This window comes from Rhinopithecus bieti, unplaced genomic scaffold (genome assembly GCF_001698545.2).
Source record: "Rhinopithecus bieti isolate Rb0 unplaced genomic scaffold, ASM169854v2 scaffold_18921, whole genome shotgun sequence".
NCBI classification, from domain to species: Eukaryota; Metazoa; Chordata; class Mammalia; order Primates; family Cercopithecidae; genus Rhinopithecus; species Rhinopithecus bieti.
The window spans coordinates 3,390,935-3,407,519 of record NW_016810178.1 but is presented as its reverse complement, the minus strand read 5'-3'; the positions used below and the strand labels follow the sequence as shown (position 1 = coordinate 3,407,519).

Below are 16,585 nucleotides of genomic sequence, written 5' to 3'. Positions count from 1 at the left end.
GTGAGCCACTGTGCCCAGCCCCTTCTCACCTTTTAAAGAGTAGGGAGAGGTGGGCAATCAAGAGATCCTGAGGTTAGGATATCAACAACAGTGAGAGGATTTGGAATGAGCCCCCGGGGAGCATTCAGTGGGGAATAATAAACTGCCTTCTCCAGGGAGATCAGAGACACCTGTGTTTCATTCGTCTGCTATCTGGCATTCCAGAAACAGGTCAGCAGTGCTGGACCTCCCTCCATGCCAATAGTAAGGCCTGGCCCTCAGTCTACAGAACTGAGGGCAGTGGAGGGGATAAGAGAACCGGCTCTGGAGTCTCTCTGCTTGAGTCCTCACTCTGCACTTAGCTGTATGTCCCTGGGCAAGTCACCTAACATTTCTGTGCCTCAGTCTACTGCTTAGAAAAATGGGCGTGATGGTAACAGTCCGCTATTGAAACTACTGTCTATAAAGCAGTAGGCGCCGTGTTTGGGATATGCTGAGAAGTCAACAATTATTATGATTGTCAATTACAGAGATAGCACAATCTCATATGAATGTGAAGGGGTAAAAACGCGTGGGGTTTGTGTATTAAGTGGATTTATAGGCCCATCTGGGGAGGATTAATGACTAAGGCAGACAAGCAGATAAAAGTATGCAGAGAAAGAAAGAAAAAAGATAAAACCAAAAAGAAAATAGAGAAGGAGATCTAGGAAGACCTCAAGGACCATTGATTCCTTTCGCCAAAAAGGAGTAAGGCCCTTCCACCTATGGGGACAGCCTTGGGAAGGCAGCACCCGGGTTTGAGTGTGGAGGTTTGATTATCATGGACTGGCTCGGGGCCGGATTAGTTCTCCTGTGAAGGTTCTCGGGTGTGTGTGTGTGTGTGTGTGTGTGTGTGTGTGTGTGTGTGTGTGTGTCTGCGCGCGCGTCAATCCCAGAGGCGCAGCCCAACAGCAGGGGCGGGGCGGGCCACGGGAGGGCGGCCCGGTTCCCCAGCGCTCCCGGGGCAAAGCGGACGCGCCAGCGAGTCGCAGTCCCCAGAGTCGAGCTTCAGCACTAGCGCCAGCTGCGAGTGGAGGGCACCAGCTCCGCGGAACTGGCTTTTCAATGGGACACCTGTGGCTCCTGGGGATTTGGGGCCTCTGGGGACTGCTCCTGTGTGCCGCGGATCCCAGCACAGGTAACCCTTTGGGCAAGCTAGGGAGGCAAGCAGGAGAGGCCCGCGTAGACACTACCCTTGCTCCCGGGGTCCTGGGAGAGGCCGGACCACCTGGCACCTGGCTGAGGCTGTGCATGCGGTTGGATGACGATCCTGGGGACCAGGGGAGCTGGATGGCAGGCCTAGCAAACACAGACACACGCAGAGAGAGAGAGAGAGAGAGACAAGGACACAGAGAAAGAGATTGCGAGAGATTGCCTTTAACTCATCAATGCTGCTACGAGAATAATGAAATGTCCCACCTGCACCCCCAAAGTGACACAGGTGAAAGGAGTTTGGCGGGGTCGTGGGGACTGGGAAGAGGCAACCTGAATCCCTTTTTCTCCATTCTTCTTGGGTCGCTTTCCTCACAAAAGAAAGGGCAACAACCCCCAGTAGGACGGGGATGGGCCTTCGTGGCAGGTGTCAGTCATTTCTAGGGGCAGCTGCCCCGTGTCTTCAAAGTAATACCCAGAAGAGCTCTGGGAAGAGACTGATAAGATAAGAAATTGGAGTTGTCTGTGGAGATAACAGGAGGATGAACCTGAGATAGGCGAGCAGCAGCACTGTCTGGAGATAGGATCCAGCTTCCCCGCTGGAGTTTCCTACTCTTGGCTGTGGGCTGCCCTGAGATATGAATGTGTGGGAGCAAGAACACCTTGGAGCTTTTGGCAAAGACAGACCCGAAGTACAGAGGCACTGGGTCTGGGGCCTCGAAACTGATCTCCTTTATGTTGGAGAGCTTTTGCTACTATAGGTGAAGTCCACTCTAAACCTTTTTAAGACAGAACAGAACAAGTCAATCATAATTCCCTTAGCCTTTTTGTATACATCCATTTCGAGAAATTAATAATTTCTGTGGCCTTTCTTTGTATCATCACTTAAATTTTTCTACCTACTGTGAACATTTCTTTTAGGATTCCAGTAATTACTAGATCTGTACAGTGTAAGCAGAAAATAAACACCTCTATCCACTATGTAGCTTTGAGTTGTTTTAAAGAATTATTTGCAGTACTCCAAAGAAGCAGCTCACATAACCCTGTTAGCCAGGCAGTTCCTTCTCTCTAGAACTATCTTTATCTTTCTGACGACGGGCCCAGTCTAATTCATATTTGCCCTAAAAAATGTGGAAGGGGCAAGTCTTCTTTATAGAAGCCAGTGCGACACAAGCAGTGTGGGTGAAATGCTCCTTGAGTCACCCATAGCCTCTATGCTCTCCTCTGTCTCTTGGTACTGTCTAACCTAAGGCTTTGGAAAGTTAGGACTGTTACACATTTCTGTATTTCCAGGAAGCTAACACAGTTTGTTGAATGAATTAGTGACCTTTGTATTAAGAACTCACTATCATCAGGAGACTAGAAGGATCCCAGAAATTATCTTTCCTGAAACCACACTCCCTCACAGAAAAAAATTTCTTCTCAAAACCAACATTTCTCTTTGTACCTGGTCTAGTCTTTCAACCTACCTAGCATTGAATTTCTTCTGTGCTCTAATAATGACCTGTATCTTCTTGGTGTCTGCTGTTACGTGAGCTATTAAGCATAGTTATAGATCTGCAGTTAGCAGAACACTACATGAAATTAAGGATTTAATATGTGCTTTATAATATGATAGGTAAGTGATGAAAATGATCACGTGTTAGTTTTGCTCTTGGTAGCACCTAAGGTACTGCTTTGCACAAAGCCAGTGGGTGTCAACTAAGTTAATGACTCTGTCAAGTCATTGGCAGAGCCAAAAATAAAACCTGGGTGAATTTTACTTTCAGTCCTGTAAACTTCACGATGTTTTCCTTGCAACCTTGTGGTATGTGTTACAAATGTTGATGATTGAAATGAAGAACTTGGTGATTTTACCTCTACTATATTTTAATATTTTTCAGATGGCTCTCAAATAATCCCCAAAGTCACAGAAATAATACCTAAATATGGCAGCATAAATGGAGCAACAAGGCTGACTATAAGAGGAGAAGGTATGGTTGCTTTTTTTTTTTTTTTTTTTTTGCCAACGTTGAGGTATTTTCAAGACTATTTCATATTTATAGTTTTATGGTTAAACAAACAAACAAACACCACTGGAGTTGTTTCTTCACTTGGCCAGAGTGGTAAAATTCTATCCTCTTTGATAGCTAGTGAAATCCCCAAGAGTCTTTATCAACTTGATCATCTGAATTCTTATTATACTGGCTTGCTTAACATCAGGATCTGGATTAATGACTGAACTAAAAGGAATGCAATTAACCCAAGTCAGCAATTATTTGCTTTATTCTTCATGGGTCTAATGACATTTAATTTATTTTAAGATTAAACAAAACATTTGTGGGTGTTGGGTAGAATATTGATAAGAGAGTACAATAGAGAAATAGTATGTTAATGAAAGAGGAAAGGCAATAGAAAACAAAACTTTAGATTCCTTCTCCTGCCACCCAACCTCAGGCTTCATAAAGGTTTGAGTAACATATGTCGTTCCCCTTCTTCTTGCCTGGTCTTAGGATAAAACATAGAAGGCAATCAGTAAATATATTTAATGCACAGCTTTTCCGAGGGTTAAATAGAAATATGTGTTTCTTTCAGCCATAAGACCTTTGCAATATAAATGATACCAGTATTCAGATACTTAGGAATTTTTTAACAATAAGAAACATTTAAAATATTAGCAAAATCTATTATTTGGTCTTCAAGAAATGAAAAGTTTTATAGTTAACAAAGATATTTAATTATTTTGTCATATAATGTAATGTCTTTTAATGTTTCTGATTTCTGCAGAATTCAGTCTCTCAATGATATGCTTAAAATGGTTTATGCTTCCACATTATAAACAATATATTTTGGATTAAAATGTTACTTTTTAGAGTTAAGACCCATGAACAATATAATTGTCAAAGATTATTTTAGAGATGGCTTTAACCATATGTTTCTTATATTGTAAATTGCTGATAAGATGGTATGCTTGAAAGTTACTGGGTTTTAAACAGAAATTCAAATGCCACAAGAGAAATGCTCAGATTAAGAAAGAAGAAGAGCTGGGAGCGGTGGCTCACACCTGTAACTGCAGCACTGTCGGAGGCCGAGGTGGGTGGATCACGAGGTCAGGAGACCGAGACCATTGTGGCCAACATGGTGAAACCCAGTCTCTACTAAAAATACAAAAATTAGCTGGGCGTGGTGGTGCACGCCTGTAGTCAGTCACAGCTACCCAGGAGGCTGAGGCAGGAGAATCGCTTGAACCCAGGAGGCAAAGGTTGCAGTGAGCTGAGATCGCACTCCAGCCTGGTGACAGAGTGAGACTCCATCTCAAAGAAGAAGAAGAAGAAAAAAGAAAACACCCAGCCATTTTCTTCTGTTTCCAGACCTGAACATTTTCTGATCTAGGAACTATGGCTTGAATTTAAGCCCATAGACCCAGATCATCCCTAGTCTGACATAAAAAAAACCCCAGAACATTCTATTCTTTAGAAAGATATCCTTTTACATCTAGCTAAAATGTAATCTTTTCTCTTGTGTGGACGTTCTGAGGCAACTAGGCTGAGGACTCTTAATTGTAAAGCCCAGAGTGTCATTTGGTAAATTTCTGCTTTTCTCATCAGTACCAGTTTCTGAATGTGTTTGATATTGCAGATACTTACACCTCCCGATTTGTCTTACAGTCCTCTGCCTTAACTACATATTATAGATGACTAAAAATGTGTTCTCATATTTCTTTCTCAGAGGCTCAGTCTAAATACTGCCTTATAGAGGCAAAGAATAGAATAGTGGTCATCGGGAACTGGGAGAAGAGGAAGTGGAGGAGGGGTATTGGTCAAAGGGTACAAAATTTCATTTATGCAAAATGAATAAATCCTAGAGATCTACTGTACAGCATAGAGCATATAGTTAACAATACTGCATTGTATACCTAAATGTTTGCTAGGAGGGGAAATCTTGTAACATATTCTTATCAAAAAAAATTTTAAAATAAATAGGGCAGGAGGAAACTTTTGGAGGCAAGCGGTCTGTTTACGACCTTGCCTGTGGTTATGACTTTTTTTTTTTTTTTGAGACGGAGTTTCACTCTTGTCACCCAGGCTGGAGTGCAGTGGCACGATCTTGGCTCACCACAACCTCCGCCTCCTGAGTTCAAGCAATTCTCCTGCCTCAGCCTCCTGAGTAGCTGGAATTACAGGTGCCTGCCACCACATCCAGCTAATTTTTTGTATTTTTAGTAGAGATGGGGTTTCACGATGTTGGTCAGGCTGGTCTCAAACTCCTGACTTCATGATCCACCCACTTCAGCCTCCCAAAGTGCTGGGATTACAGGCGTGAGCCACCGCACCCAGTGTGGTTATGGTTTTATGGGTATACACTTATATCCAAACTCAGAAAGTTGTATACATTAAGCATATATAGCTTTTATATGTCAATCATAGCTCAATAAAGTGGTTTAAAATAAATTAATAAATGCTATTTAATATAGGCTTTTGGGTGCCCATAATATATACAGAATGATATCTACAAAATGATAATGAATTTGCAAAATACACCAGAGCTTTTATAGCTACATGAATGAACTTAAAGTTTATTTGGAGGGACTATATTCATGAAAATCACCAGGGTTGTGTCTGATAGATTCTCTGTTTTCAGACTCGCATGCAGTGCTAATTTATCAATTACACAAGAAGAATTTCTAAATGGAATTGTAAATTCTAGATGACTATCTAAGTACTGGCTTCATACTACTTTTTAAAATGTTTTATTTTTGTAAAAGTCATTATAAAACAGTAAAATATTATAGAAATACTTGACTTAGAAAGTGAGTTCTCTGAAATTCTACCCAGTAGAAAGATCTACTGTTAACATTTTTGTGTATCCAAATGACTTTTGGCTATTTCCAAACATAGTACGGTATTGATTTGTAAACATTTGCCACAGCATTACTTTGTTTAAAATGCCGTGGTTGTGTTGGGCACATTGGTCCATGCCTGTAATCCCAGTGCTTTGGGAAGCTAAGGCAGGAGGATCACTTGAGGCCAGGAATTTGAAACTATCCTGGGCAACCAGCCTGGGGAACATAGCAAGACCCTGTCTCTACAAATGAAACATTTAAAACATTAGTCCAGCATGATGGCCTGCATGCCTGTAGTCCTAGCTACTTGGGAGGCTAAGGCGAGAGGATTCCTTGAGGCCAGGAGTTTAAGGCTGCAATGAGCTATGATTGTACCACTGCACTACAGCCTGGGTGATGGAGTGAAACCCTGCTTTAAAAACAAAACCCCACAAGACTATGCTTCAGGAGATATAGATACATAATTTTACTCTTATGATGCCCAAGGCAAAGTGTTTTGAACAATGTCACGTTTCTAGAAATTACTATACCTTCTTCTGAGATGACTAATTTGATTAAGAGCATTATAATTTTGATAAGTTCTGGAGTGTTTGTAATTATATTGGCTTTGTTATTTTATAGTCATACCTTGTATTTCTCAATTGTCTTCTTTGATATTTATCATGTTTGTTTTTATTTTAAAAAATCAGTAAGAGGGGAGGAATAATATTGTACTTTTGGCTCCTTTTTCTAGCTATTTCCCCTACAATTTCTGGCACACACATTTTTGTTGAAGTGTTGAATTACATACTTTTAATAATGTTACAGAAAGCATATGGACTTTGGTTCAATAGGACTGGCTTTCAATTCACCTTTGCCATTTCATATCATGTGACTGGGGCAAGTTACTTAGCTAAGCATCAGCTTACTCATCAGTAAAAGGGACTATTAATTCCTACCTCTTAGGACTGTTACGAATATTGAAAAGGATGATACATCTAAGGTATCCATTATATAGTATAAACTCTATACATTAGAGTTATTTTTGTTTGTATTATTATTTGCATTTATGTTATAGGTCTGGCTTAATTCTTCATTTGTTGTCTTCCATCTATCACACTCTATCTTTCTTTCCCATTGTTTTGAATGCTGCAACTTTTAAGTAGGTTAATACATTTTCAACACTATGTTTTTTAACTAGAGAAAACAAAACAGCCTGCATTCTTCATGACAAGTGCTGGCTTTAATAACACTGACATTTTCTGCGATAGCAGCCCAGGCGTTGCTTTTGGATTGCTGCTATCAGGAGACCCACGTTTGCGTGCCTGGCAGTTCCTGTCTCCAGTTTTTATGCAAAATTTAAAAAAATACATTAACAGGTCAGGAATTTCCATCCAAAGCCTCATCCTTTTCCATTTCCAGAGTACACTCAGCCTTTCCTGTAATCTTTGTGACTTGGAGTACTTCCAGAGGTGGTGTTTTTATCCTCAATCATTTGTTTAGAATTATAATTTTTTTTTTTTTTTGAGATGGAGTTTTGTTCTTGTTGCCCAGGCTGGAGTGCGATGGCACGATTTCAACTTACTGCAACCTCCGCCTCCTGGGTTCAAGCAATTCTCCTGTCTCAACCTCCCAAGTAGCAGGGGTTACAGGCACCTGCCACCACTCCTGGCTAATTTTTTGTATAGTAGAGATGGGGTTTCACCATGTTGGCCAGGTTGGTCTCAAACTCCTGACTTCAGGTGATACACTGGCCTCGGCCTCCCAAAGTACTGGGATTACAGGTGTGAGCCACCGCACCTGGCCTAGAATTATACTTTTAAGCTAAAATTTTAAAAAAGAAGACTCCTTTGTATTTCTTTTTAACTCTTTGGAATTAGTTTAAAAGTCAGAAATATTTATATACTTTTTAAAGCAATATTAATAACAATATTTATGAATTATTGTTGATTTGGTTTATTATTTTCCCATAGATTTTACTCTTAGGACTTCTTCACATATGCTGTATATATTTAACACTATAGTAACTCCTAAGCTGAAAATGATATTATCTTTTGTTGGCATTGTTTTTCAGAATGGTAGTTGTCTTGAGAATGCTGAAGAACAGATAAACGTTACTTATCATTGATGTGACATGTACCTGATAGGAATATATATACACCACAAGTAAAACTTTCTGTTCTTTAGTTGGTTGCCAGGAGCTCTTCTGTGTGTTCCAAACTGAATGTGAGCACCAAAGATGAGAAAAGTTGCCAAAAGCTAAGAGTGGGTTTACATGTAACTTGCTTTGCAGTGTTTTCATGTCTTTTCACAGTTCCATTTTAGTAATAACTACCTTTCTAGATTCGAAATTGCAAAGCCAATGCAAATGTCTCTCACATGTGACTTTGGTATTTATATTGTACTTCAGCTTATGCTGGATGAGTTATTTGGTTAAGCTTAGAGGAATAAAATGATATTTATTAAACTCTCTACCCTTTATTGAGTTTCTGCTTACTTTTCCAACATATCAAAGAACGAACAGCCTAGGAGCTAAGAACATAAGGGCTGGAGGAAGTCTACAGCCTGTGTTTGAATCCCAGCTACCCACTTACTGATTCTGTGTTATTTTATTTTATTTATTTTTTATTTTTTTGAGATGGAGTCTCGCTCTGTCACCCAGGCTGGAGTGTAATGGCGTGATCTTGGCTCACTGCAAACTCTGCTTCCCAAGTTCAAGTGATTCTCCTGCTTCAGCCTCCCGAGTAGCTGGAATTACAGGCGGGCACCGCTACATCTGGCTAATTTTTATATTTTTAGTAGAGACAGGGTTTCACCGTGTCGGCCAGGCTGGTCTCAAATTCCTGACCTCAGGTGATCTGCTCGCCTTGGCTTCCCAAAGTGCTGGGATTATAGGTGTGAGCCACCACGCCCAGCCTCTGTGTTATATTTAAAAAGGGATATTGATGATTAACCTAAATCGCAGGATTTTGGTGACAAATAATAGGAGCATGTATCTATTGAGATCTTAGCAGATATCTTATTAAGCCAGGTACCATGTTAAACATTATACGTAAATGATCCTTTATTATTCCTAACAATCCATTAAGATAGATTATGGCCACTTTTCTGATGAGGAGACTAGACTAAAAGGGGTTATAACTTGTCCAAGGTCATAATGGCAAGGGAGTGTTAGAGCTGGGATTCCAGGCCAGAATGTCAAGATCCAAAATCTGAGCCCTTTCAATTAAACATCATGGGCTCCTGCTACGTAGCTTTACCAGAACTGGCAGTGAGAGGCTTTGGTATCTGCTGAACATCAGGCACAATGAAGTCCTGCTTCCAGGCCTACAAGAAACCAGAAGCATTCCTGTTGTCTAGCAGACCTTTGGGCAAAACCGAAAATGCCCAATAATTTAAAAAGCAGTTGTACCACAGATATCTTCTGGCAACCCCAATTCTGCCACTTCAACTATTAAAGGTTGTTGAAGATGAGCACATATTGTAGTAATGATTGTTTTGTTGAAACATTTTGAAAACTGCTAACACTGTAAGGTAACAAATATTTATCTTTTTATAACATTAGTATTATAAATGGAATATATTATAGCGCTATTTGTCATATTGTAAATAGTATTATATACGACATTTAAAGAGTTAAATCTACATCTCTGGGTTTACCATTTTTTTTGTTTATTGATGATAAGTTTATTATTGTATTATGGGATGATATGGTCTGTAGATAATTACATTATGAAATTTAAATAGCTTATAAATTTACAATGACATGGATACAAATTTGCTAGTGCAAAAGAAAATTTTCATAGTTTCAAATATAATACTACTGCTTAATTTGCCTAAGGTAGAGTTTTACTGTTAAGAACCTGTGATAGGGAAAAATAATATTTAAAAATTTACATACTGTTAGAATTCAGAATTTAGGAATTTTAGATAGTGAAGTAATCTAGGCAAAAACTGTTTATTTCCTCATTTAACTTTATTCCAAAGCAGTATAATATATAAAATTCCATAGATGTGTGTAATTTACTTTGTGAACTAGAACAGTATAAGTACCTTTTCAACACTTTTATTAGGAGAACATTTAATTATAGGATTTAATTAATAGAACACTAAAGTCATTCACAGGTTTTATTTCTTGGGTTTATTTCAAAAGTGAATATTGTTTCAAAAATATAAAATATTCTTATGTGGCATACAAGGCTTAATCTATATTTAATTGCTTCCAAATGTAGTTTTGAATTTTCATATATTTATAGAAAGATTAAAGTAATTTTTGTCTCTACTTCATATTATCCTTTTGTCTCTTTCTGTTAGATATCCTATCAGCCTGCAAATATACTGTTATTCTGCCCACCTGAAAAAAAGTAAAAGAAAAATCATCAGCCTTCCCCTTGCTCCACACCTCTCTCCAGCTACCAACTCATTTATCTGCCTGTTTGTAATTAAACTCCGAAAAATGTTAGCAATATTTGTCCTTTTCACTTTACTGTCTTCTGATCTTCTCTTGAACTCATGCCATTTATCCCATTATTTATCCGATTGTTCACTGAGACACCATCTTCACTGCTGCCCCTATTCTATTCTCAGAACAGGAGCTAGTGAATCTTAGACACTGTAAGTCACATGATGTCACTCCTGTTTCAAAGCCTGCAATTATTCCGCACGCTTAAAAATAGCCTAAGCACCTTCATTTCTGGTCTCCTCTCCTATCATTTCTCTTCACTCATAATTCTTCAACCACACTTGCTATTATCTGAATCCACATACATGGTCCCACCACAGGGCCTTGGCACATCCTGTTCCTTCTACCAAAAATTCACTTCCCATAGATATCCTCATGACTTGCTCCCTCTGAAAAACTTCCATGACTGTCTATAATATATACATCCTGTGTTCCACTTCACATCTTCATGGTATCACCTCTGACTTCAGTCATAAATGCTGCAAAGTGGCCCTAAGGCTCTTAAGTCACTTTTCACCGTCAACCTCCCTGATAGGCAGAGCCATGATCAGTAGACACAGTTGGTAAGTTTGTAGGCAGGAAAAGTGATTTATGGTAAGAATGTGCATGGGCTCCTGGGCAGTCGAAAAGGACTTCACTGGTTAGTTAGGAACTGAAGGGAACAGGATTGGAAGATCAGAAATTAGAATGTCTTAGAAAGAGGCATATGAAGGGACTCATAATAGTGAGCATAAAGCATGCAGATCTATGTGTCTCAAGTTAACTCCCACAAGAGAACATCCCCCACAGAGGAGATGGAATAAACAGATGAATTGGATGATTCATCCAGGAGCTTCTCTCCATGGCCACCGCAGTGCTAGTGCAGTGGGCCCATGAAGAATGATCATGGGGTGTAGGCCTTGCATGGACCAACAGCATGGACTCCCTTTCACCCAGACTAAACAACCTACTGCTATTGCTGAATAACTGAACTGCCAGCAGCAGAGACCAACACTGAGCTCTCAATAGGGTACCACTCCTCAAAAAGTCCACTCAGCTTCTCAGTGACAAGTTGATTACAGCACTTCCCTTCTCCCATGGAAAGAGCAGAGATTGATTGTAACTGGAACTGACACTCCAATTGTGGGCTTTGCTTCCTCTTTCCACAGTTCTCTGTCAGCACCATCTTCTGAGAGCTTATAGAACCTGATATACTGCCACAGAATTCTATAAAATATTGCTTCAGAACAAGAAATGTATTTTATAGTGAAAATTTTGTGATACTGGGCACATGACCATGAAATCTGGCTTAGTAGAATGATGGGACAGCCTGTTAAAGCTGTGGCCAAGATGCCAACTTGGGGGAAAACATCCTGTGGGGTGGGATGGTATCCTCCACAACATGCATTGAACCAGTGACAGACATATGCTGTTGTTTTGTAATAGACAGATGCATAGAACTGGAAATAAAGGGCTGCTTCCCTTCACCGTCACTCCCTGTTATCCAGAAATTGAATTTGTGCTTTCTGCCTTTGCAGATTTACATTCTGCTGGATTTGTGGTCTTAGTTTCCAGGTAAAGAATGCTGCCATCATAGGTCACAATATGGATTCCACTGAACTGAAACTACCACCATTGCCTACTCAGTTTGAATTCATCAAACCTATTTGGTATATGACCAGAGCTAATCAGTTCTAATTATCATAAAGAAATAGGGTTGCTTTAACTTAATGTAGTTAAGGAGGAGTAGGTCTGGAATTCAGGGTATTCATAGGGATATTTCTTGGCTTCATATCCAGTGATTACTGAGAACAGCCAATTGCAGCAACCACCACCTTACAAGGGCAAGGCAATTAGGGGCTCCTATTTCTCCAGGATGAACATTAGTGTCACCCCATTAACTACAGTGCTGGCTGCAGGTAAGGGAAATCTACAATGGCTGATAGCAAGGGGACATGGTGAAAATTAATTATAGTTTTAGGAGTAGTTATATAGTAGTATAGCCTGTAGCTTGTCCCTCTAACCTTAATACAAGCTTGTCCCTCTTGTATTAAATCTTAGCAGAGATCTCAGCTGGCTACCTCTAACACTCTTGTATTAAATCTTAGCAGAGATCTCAGCTGGCTACCTCTAACACTCTTGTATTAAATCTTAGCAGAGATCTCAGCTGACTACCTCTAACACTCTTGTATTAAATCTTAGTAGAGCTCTCAGCTGGCTACCATCTCAAAGACTTGGTGATGGATTGTGCTTAATATGTAGGCCATGAGTAGCTATGTGTGATATAGTGGATAAACTGTATCAGATGCCTTTTATACTCAGCTTTACATCCTCTCTTTCTTAACTCTAATTCTAGTTAGAGCTGTGACAAATAGTTCCTTATGTACTTTGACTCAACTTATGCTTCCAGCTTCTTGTCTGAGTTCTAACGCCATGTCTTTGTCAGTTATTCAAGGACTTGCCTAATGCAGTAACTCCAGACTTTGGAACTCATATACATATACCTATGTGCAGTGTGAAAGTGCAAAAAAAGTTATTTCCCCCAGGGAGAAGCCTCTACCAATGGGGACCAGATCTGATGAAGAAATGCTTCTTGCCATCGATTTTTTGATTTGGAAAGATGTGCCATATGTTCCTTAGAAATCCCAGCAATATTGAGCCCCAGTTGTCCTCGGCGGTGCCCAGCTTTTCTTTCCTCACATTTTGCTCTCTCTCATACCTAATAGCTCATTGCCCAAATAAATTATGTGCTGGCAAATCCTCACCTCAGATTTTGCTCTGTAGAAACTTAAAACAAATACCTCATCCTTTATAAAAGAGTGTTCTCCTCCTCTACTCTTTTAGTCCTTTTAGCCTGCCTTTTCATGGTACTTATCACCCCAGATATAGAATCTGGTGCTATGTAGGCTCACAGTAGGCTCTCTGTAACCTCGGGCCTGTCATCCACAAATCGAACCAACTGCGAATGGGAAATACAGTATTCACCAGATGTGGAATCTGGATGCTTGTCCTGCAGGGCTGACTACAGCACTTGAACATTTGTGAATTTTGTTATCCAAGGGGATGCTGGAACAATCCCCATGAATGCTAAGAGATGACTCTATCTATCCTCCAGCAATACGTTTATGAGTAAATGAAATAAAGGCTAAATTTTGTGCTTTCAAAAAAGATTACAATCATAAGGATAAATATGAAATAGGTTCACTGCTTACTTCAGTACTGTTTATGAAATCATTTACTGTATGATTTGATACCAGGTGACAACTGTTAGGTCTCTGAAGATAGAATAATAGAATACCATTAATAATAATTACATCTTCTTACTTTTCCAGGTTTTTCTCAAGCAAACCAGTTTAACTATGGAGTTGATAATGCTGAGTTGGGAAACAGTGTGCAATTAGTTTCTTCTTTCCAGTCAATTACTTGTGATGTAGAAAAAGACGCAAGTCATTCAACTCAAATTACATGCTATACTAGGTCTGTTTTAAAGTATCTTTAATAAAATCGTTTTCATCATGTCAGAAATTATAGTTATGAATGTTAGTATTATAATAGTTTTATTACCCTGGCTATTATAAGTCATATTTTCTGATGATAGGTTATTATTTTCATTTTGTGATGTTTAGACTATTTTATGCCTTTATTATATTCAATTATAATTGGCATGATAAAACATATTCTATATCTTTTCCCATGTTATTAGAGCTACCACCTTGTTGTCGAGCTTTTTTAGAAGATAAATGACTACTATTTAATTGTAGTGATGTGTCTTAAAATACCAAAATTATGCTTTTCTGTTGCATTTGATTAATTTTGTTCAAAATATTCACATAGTCATTAAGATTAAAGATAATCATTTTGTATTGTGACATTTCAAGTGACATTTTCAAGTTCTTTACTATCAGCCCAAATTAATGTATGTTATTAGCAACTTAGGAAAAATCACTTAAAATTGCAACTTTCAATATTGACCTTAGAAACAGATAGCACATATTCTAGAGGATTTCATTTATGTTAGGTTTGATGACTGTTCTTCACCAGGAAAAGCTTACTTAGGGGAAGCTTGATTAACTAGTACTTTTCAAGAAGCAAAGCATGGAATAACTGATTATACCAAGGTGATATATTACTATTTTAAATGTTTATTATTGAATTTGTTGTTATTACATTTGTTGTCCTTTTTAATAACCACCAACGTGCATAGTTAGAATAGGCATTTGCCTGAAGTTCATGAGGTTAGAGTTTGCAATAAAGAGTTCAAGATGGAGATAATTTTTCCATAATATAGAATGGAACTTTACTAGATATCAGTTATGATGTTGGACAGTTTCTGTCAAAAATGGCATGCAGTCTGGGGCAGTATTTTTCATTAATACTGTACACTAAATAAGAGAGGTATTGCATGTCTCATATATTCTTCATTTTCCTTATAGGGCAATGCCAGAAGATTCCTACGCTGTTAGAGTCAGTGTGGACGGGGTTCCTGTTACAGAAAATAACACCTGCAAAGGTCACATCAACAGCTGGGCATGTACCTTCAACGTATGTAGGAATCTTCTCTTCAATTTATATAGTTGATCTTGCTTTCCTTCTTGCAGAGCTGAATTTTTACTTTATAGTTTTACAGATTATGTATTTCCACATTAAAAATACATTAGCATGTAACAAAGGATAATTTCCCTCAATTTAAATTGTCTTCCACAGTAATTGAATGTCTGCTATTTCTGATTTGTTTCCCCTCTTTTACTTTTATTATTAAATTAAACTTTCTTACCTCCAACATGTTTTCTTGTTCATATTTTCCCCTTTATCTCTACTTCTACTCTTTGTGTGATTCTCCCTTTTCCTATTTTCATCGAAGTAACTACCTTTCCTTTCTACATAATTTCTAATGCAATGAGATAAAATGTACCTGCATGCGGTGTAAGAGCCTCTCAAAATTTAACTGCCCTAAATAGAAGTAGTAGCAGTTATATATTCTCTTCTAAGCATTATCCCTTATATTTTTAATAAATTATATTAGTTTTAAGTTGTCAATTACTGAGTACTACAATGTTCTAATATAAGATGAAATACTGAAGAAAACAATAATGACATCTGTCTTCAAGAAGCTTCTCTGATTCCAAAATATATTACCAAATATGATTCCCAGATATCTCTGGCTTTCTTCTCTATCCCCAGATGTGGAACTGTGGTTTGTTTTCTGGTATGTCACACCTAAATGGCTTTAAAGCAACCTAAATTCAGCATATCTCAAACTGCAGTTTTGTATTCCTCCTTTAATCTACTTTTTCTCTGATTATTTCTCACTATCTCAAGCTAGAAACCTGTCACCATTCTTGGTTACTCCCTCCCTTCTCTTTCAGCCCCATAGCTATTAAGAAGCAAAACCATGATAATCCTACCCTCTAAATGAACTCTTAGGTTCATCTTATTTTTATCTTCTTTGCTATAAGACAGTTACATTAAGAATATTGTTGAAATTTAATAATGTAAGAAATTATTTCACAAAACTAGAAACAAAACAGAGATAAGTTTGCATATTGACATTATTCTTTTTATAGGCAAAAAGTTTTAGGACCCCAACAATAAGAAGCATCACACCTTTATCTGGAACACCAGGTCTGTTACATGACATCTGAAATAACTTTTGGTTTCATGGTAAATAATGTGTTTATTTTTCAGTATATAAAATTAGTATAATACCTGCACTTTTTAAATAGCATTTTTTTCATTATAAAAATAACTATCTGCCAGGCGCAGTGGCTCATGCCTGCAATCTCAGCATTTGGGGAGGTCAAAATGCAAGAATTCCTTGAGCCCAAGAGTTTGAGACCAGCCGGGGCAACATCATGAGACCCTGTCTCTAAAAAATAAAAATAAACAAATTAGACAGTCTTGGTGGCATGCACCTTTAGTCCCAGCTACTTGGGAGGCTGAAGCGAGAGGATCACTTGAGCCCAGGAGTATGAGGCTGCAGTGAGACATGATTGAGCTTACATGGCAGAGCAAGACCCTATCTGAAAAAAAAAAAAAAAGGAAAGCACTACCAATTTTGTTTGTTTGTTTGTTTGTTGTTTGTTTTGTTTTGTTTTTGTTGTTTTTTATTTTTATTTTTATTTATTTTTTATTTATTTTTATTATTATACTTTAAGTTCTAGGGTACATGTGCA

At 38.4% G+C, this 16,585-nt stretch overlaps 1 protein-coding gene across 1 annotated transcript in view; it reads left to right on the top strand.

The window, feature by feature from the left end:
• Positions 1-1,001: 1,001 nt before the first annotated feature.
• PKHD1L1 (PKHD1 like 1) overlaps positions 1,002-16,585 on the top strand; it is a 168,107-nt gene continuing 152,523 nt past the window's right edge. Inside the window, 5 exon segments of the mRNA XM_017891546.1 lie at positions 1,002-1,156; positions 3,054-3,143; positions 13,745-13,889; positions 14,846-14,954; positions 15,977-16,034. Coding sequence (XP_017747035.1) covers positions 1,084-1,156; positions 3,054-3,143; positions 13,745-13,889; positions 14,846-14,954; positions 15,977-16,034 — 475 coding nt within the window. The 5' untranslated portion in view covers positions 1,002-1,083.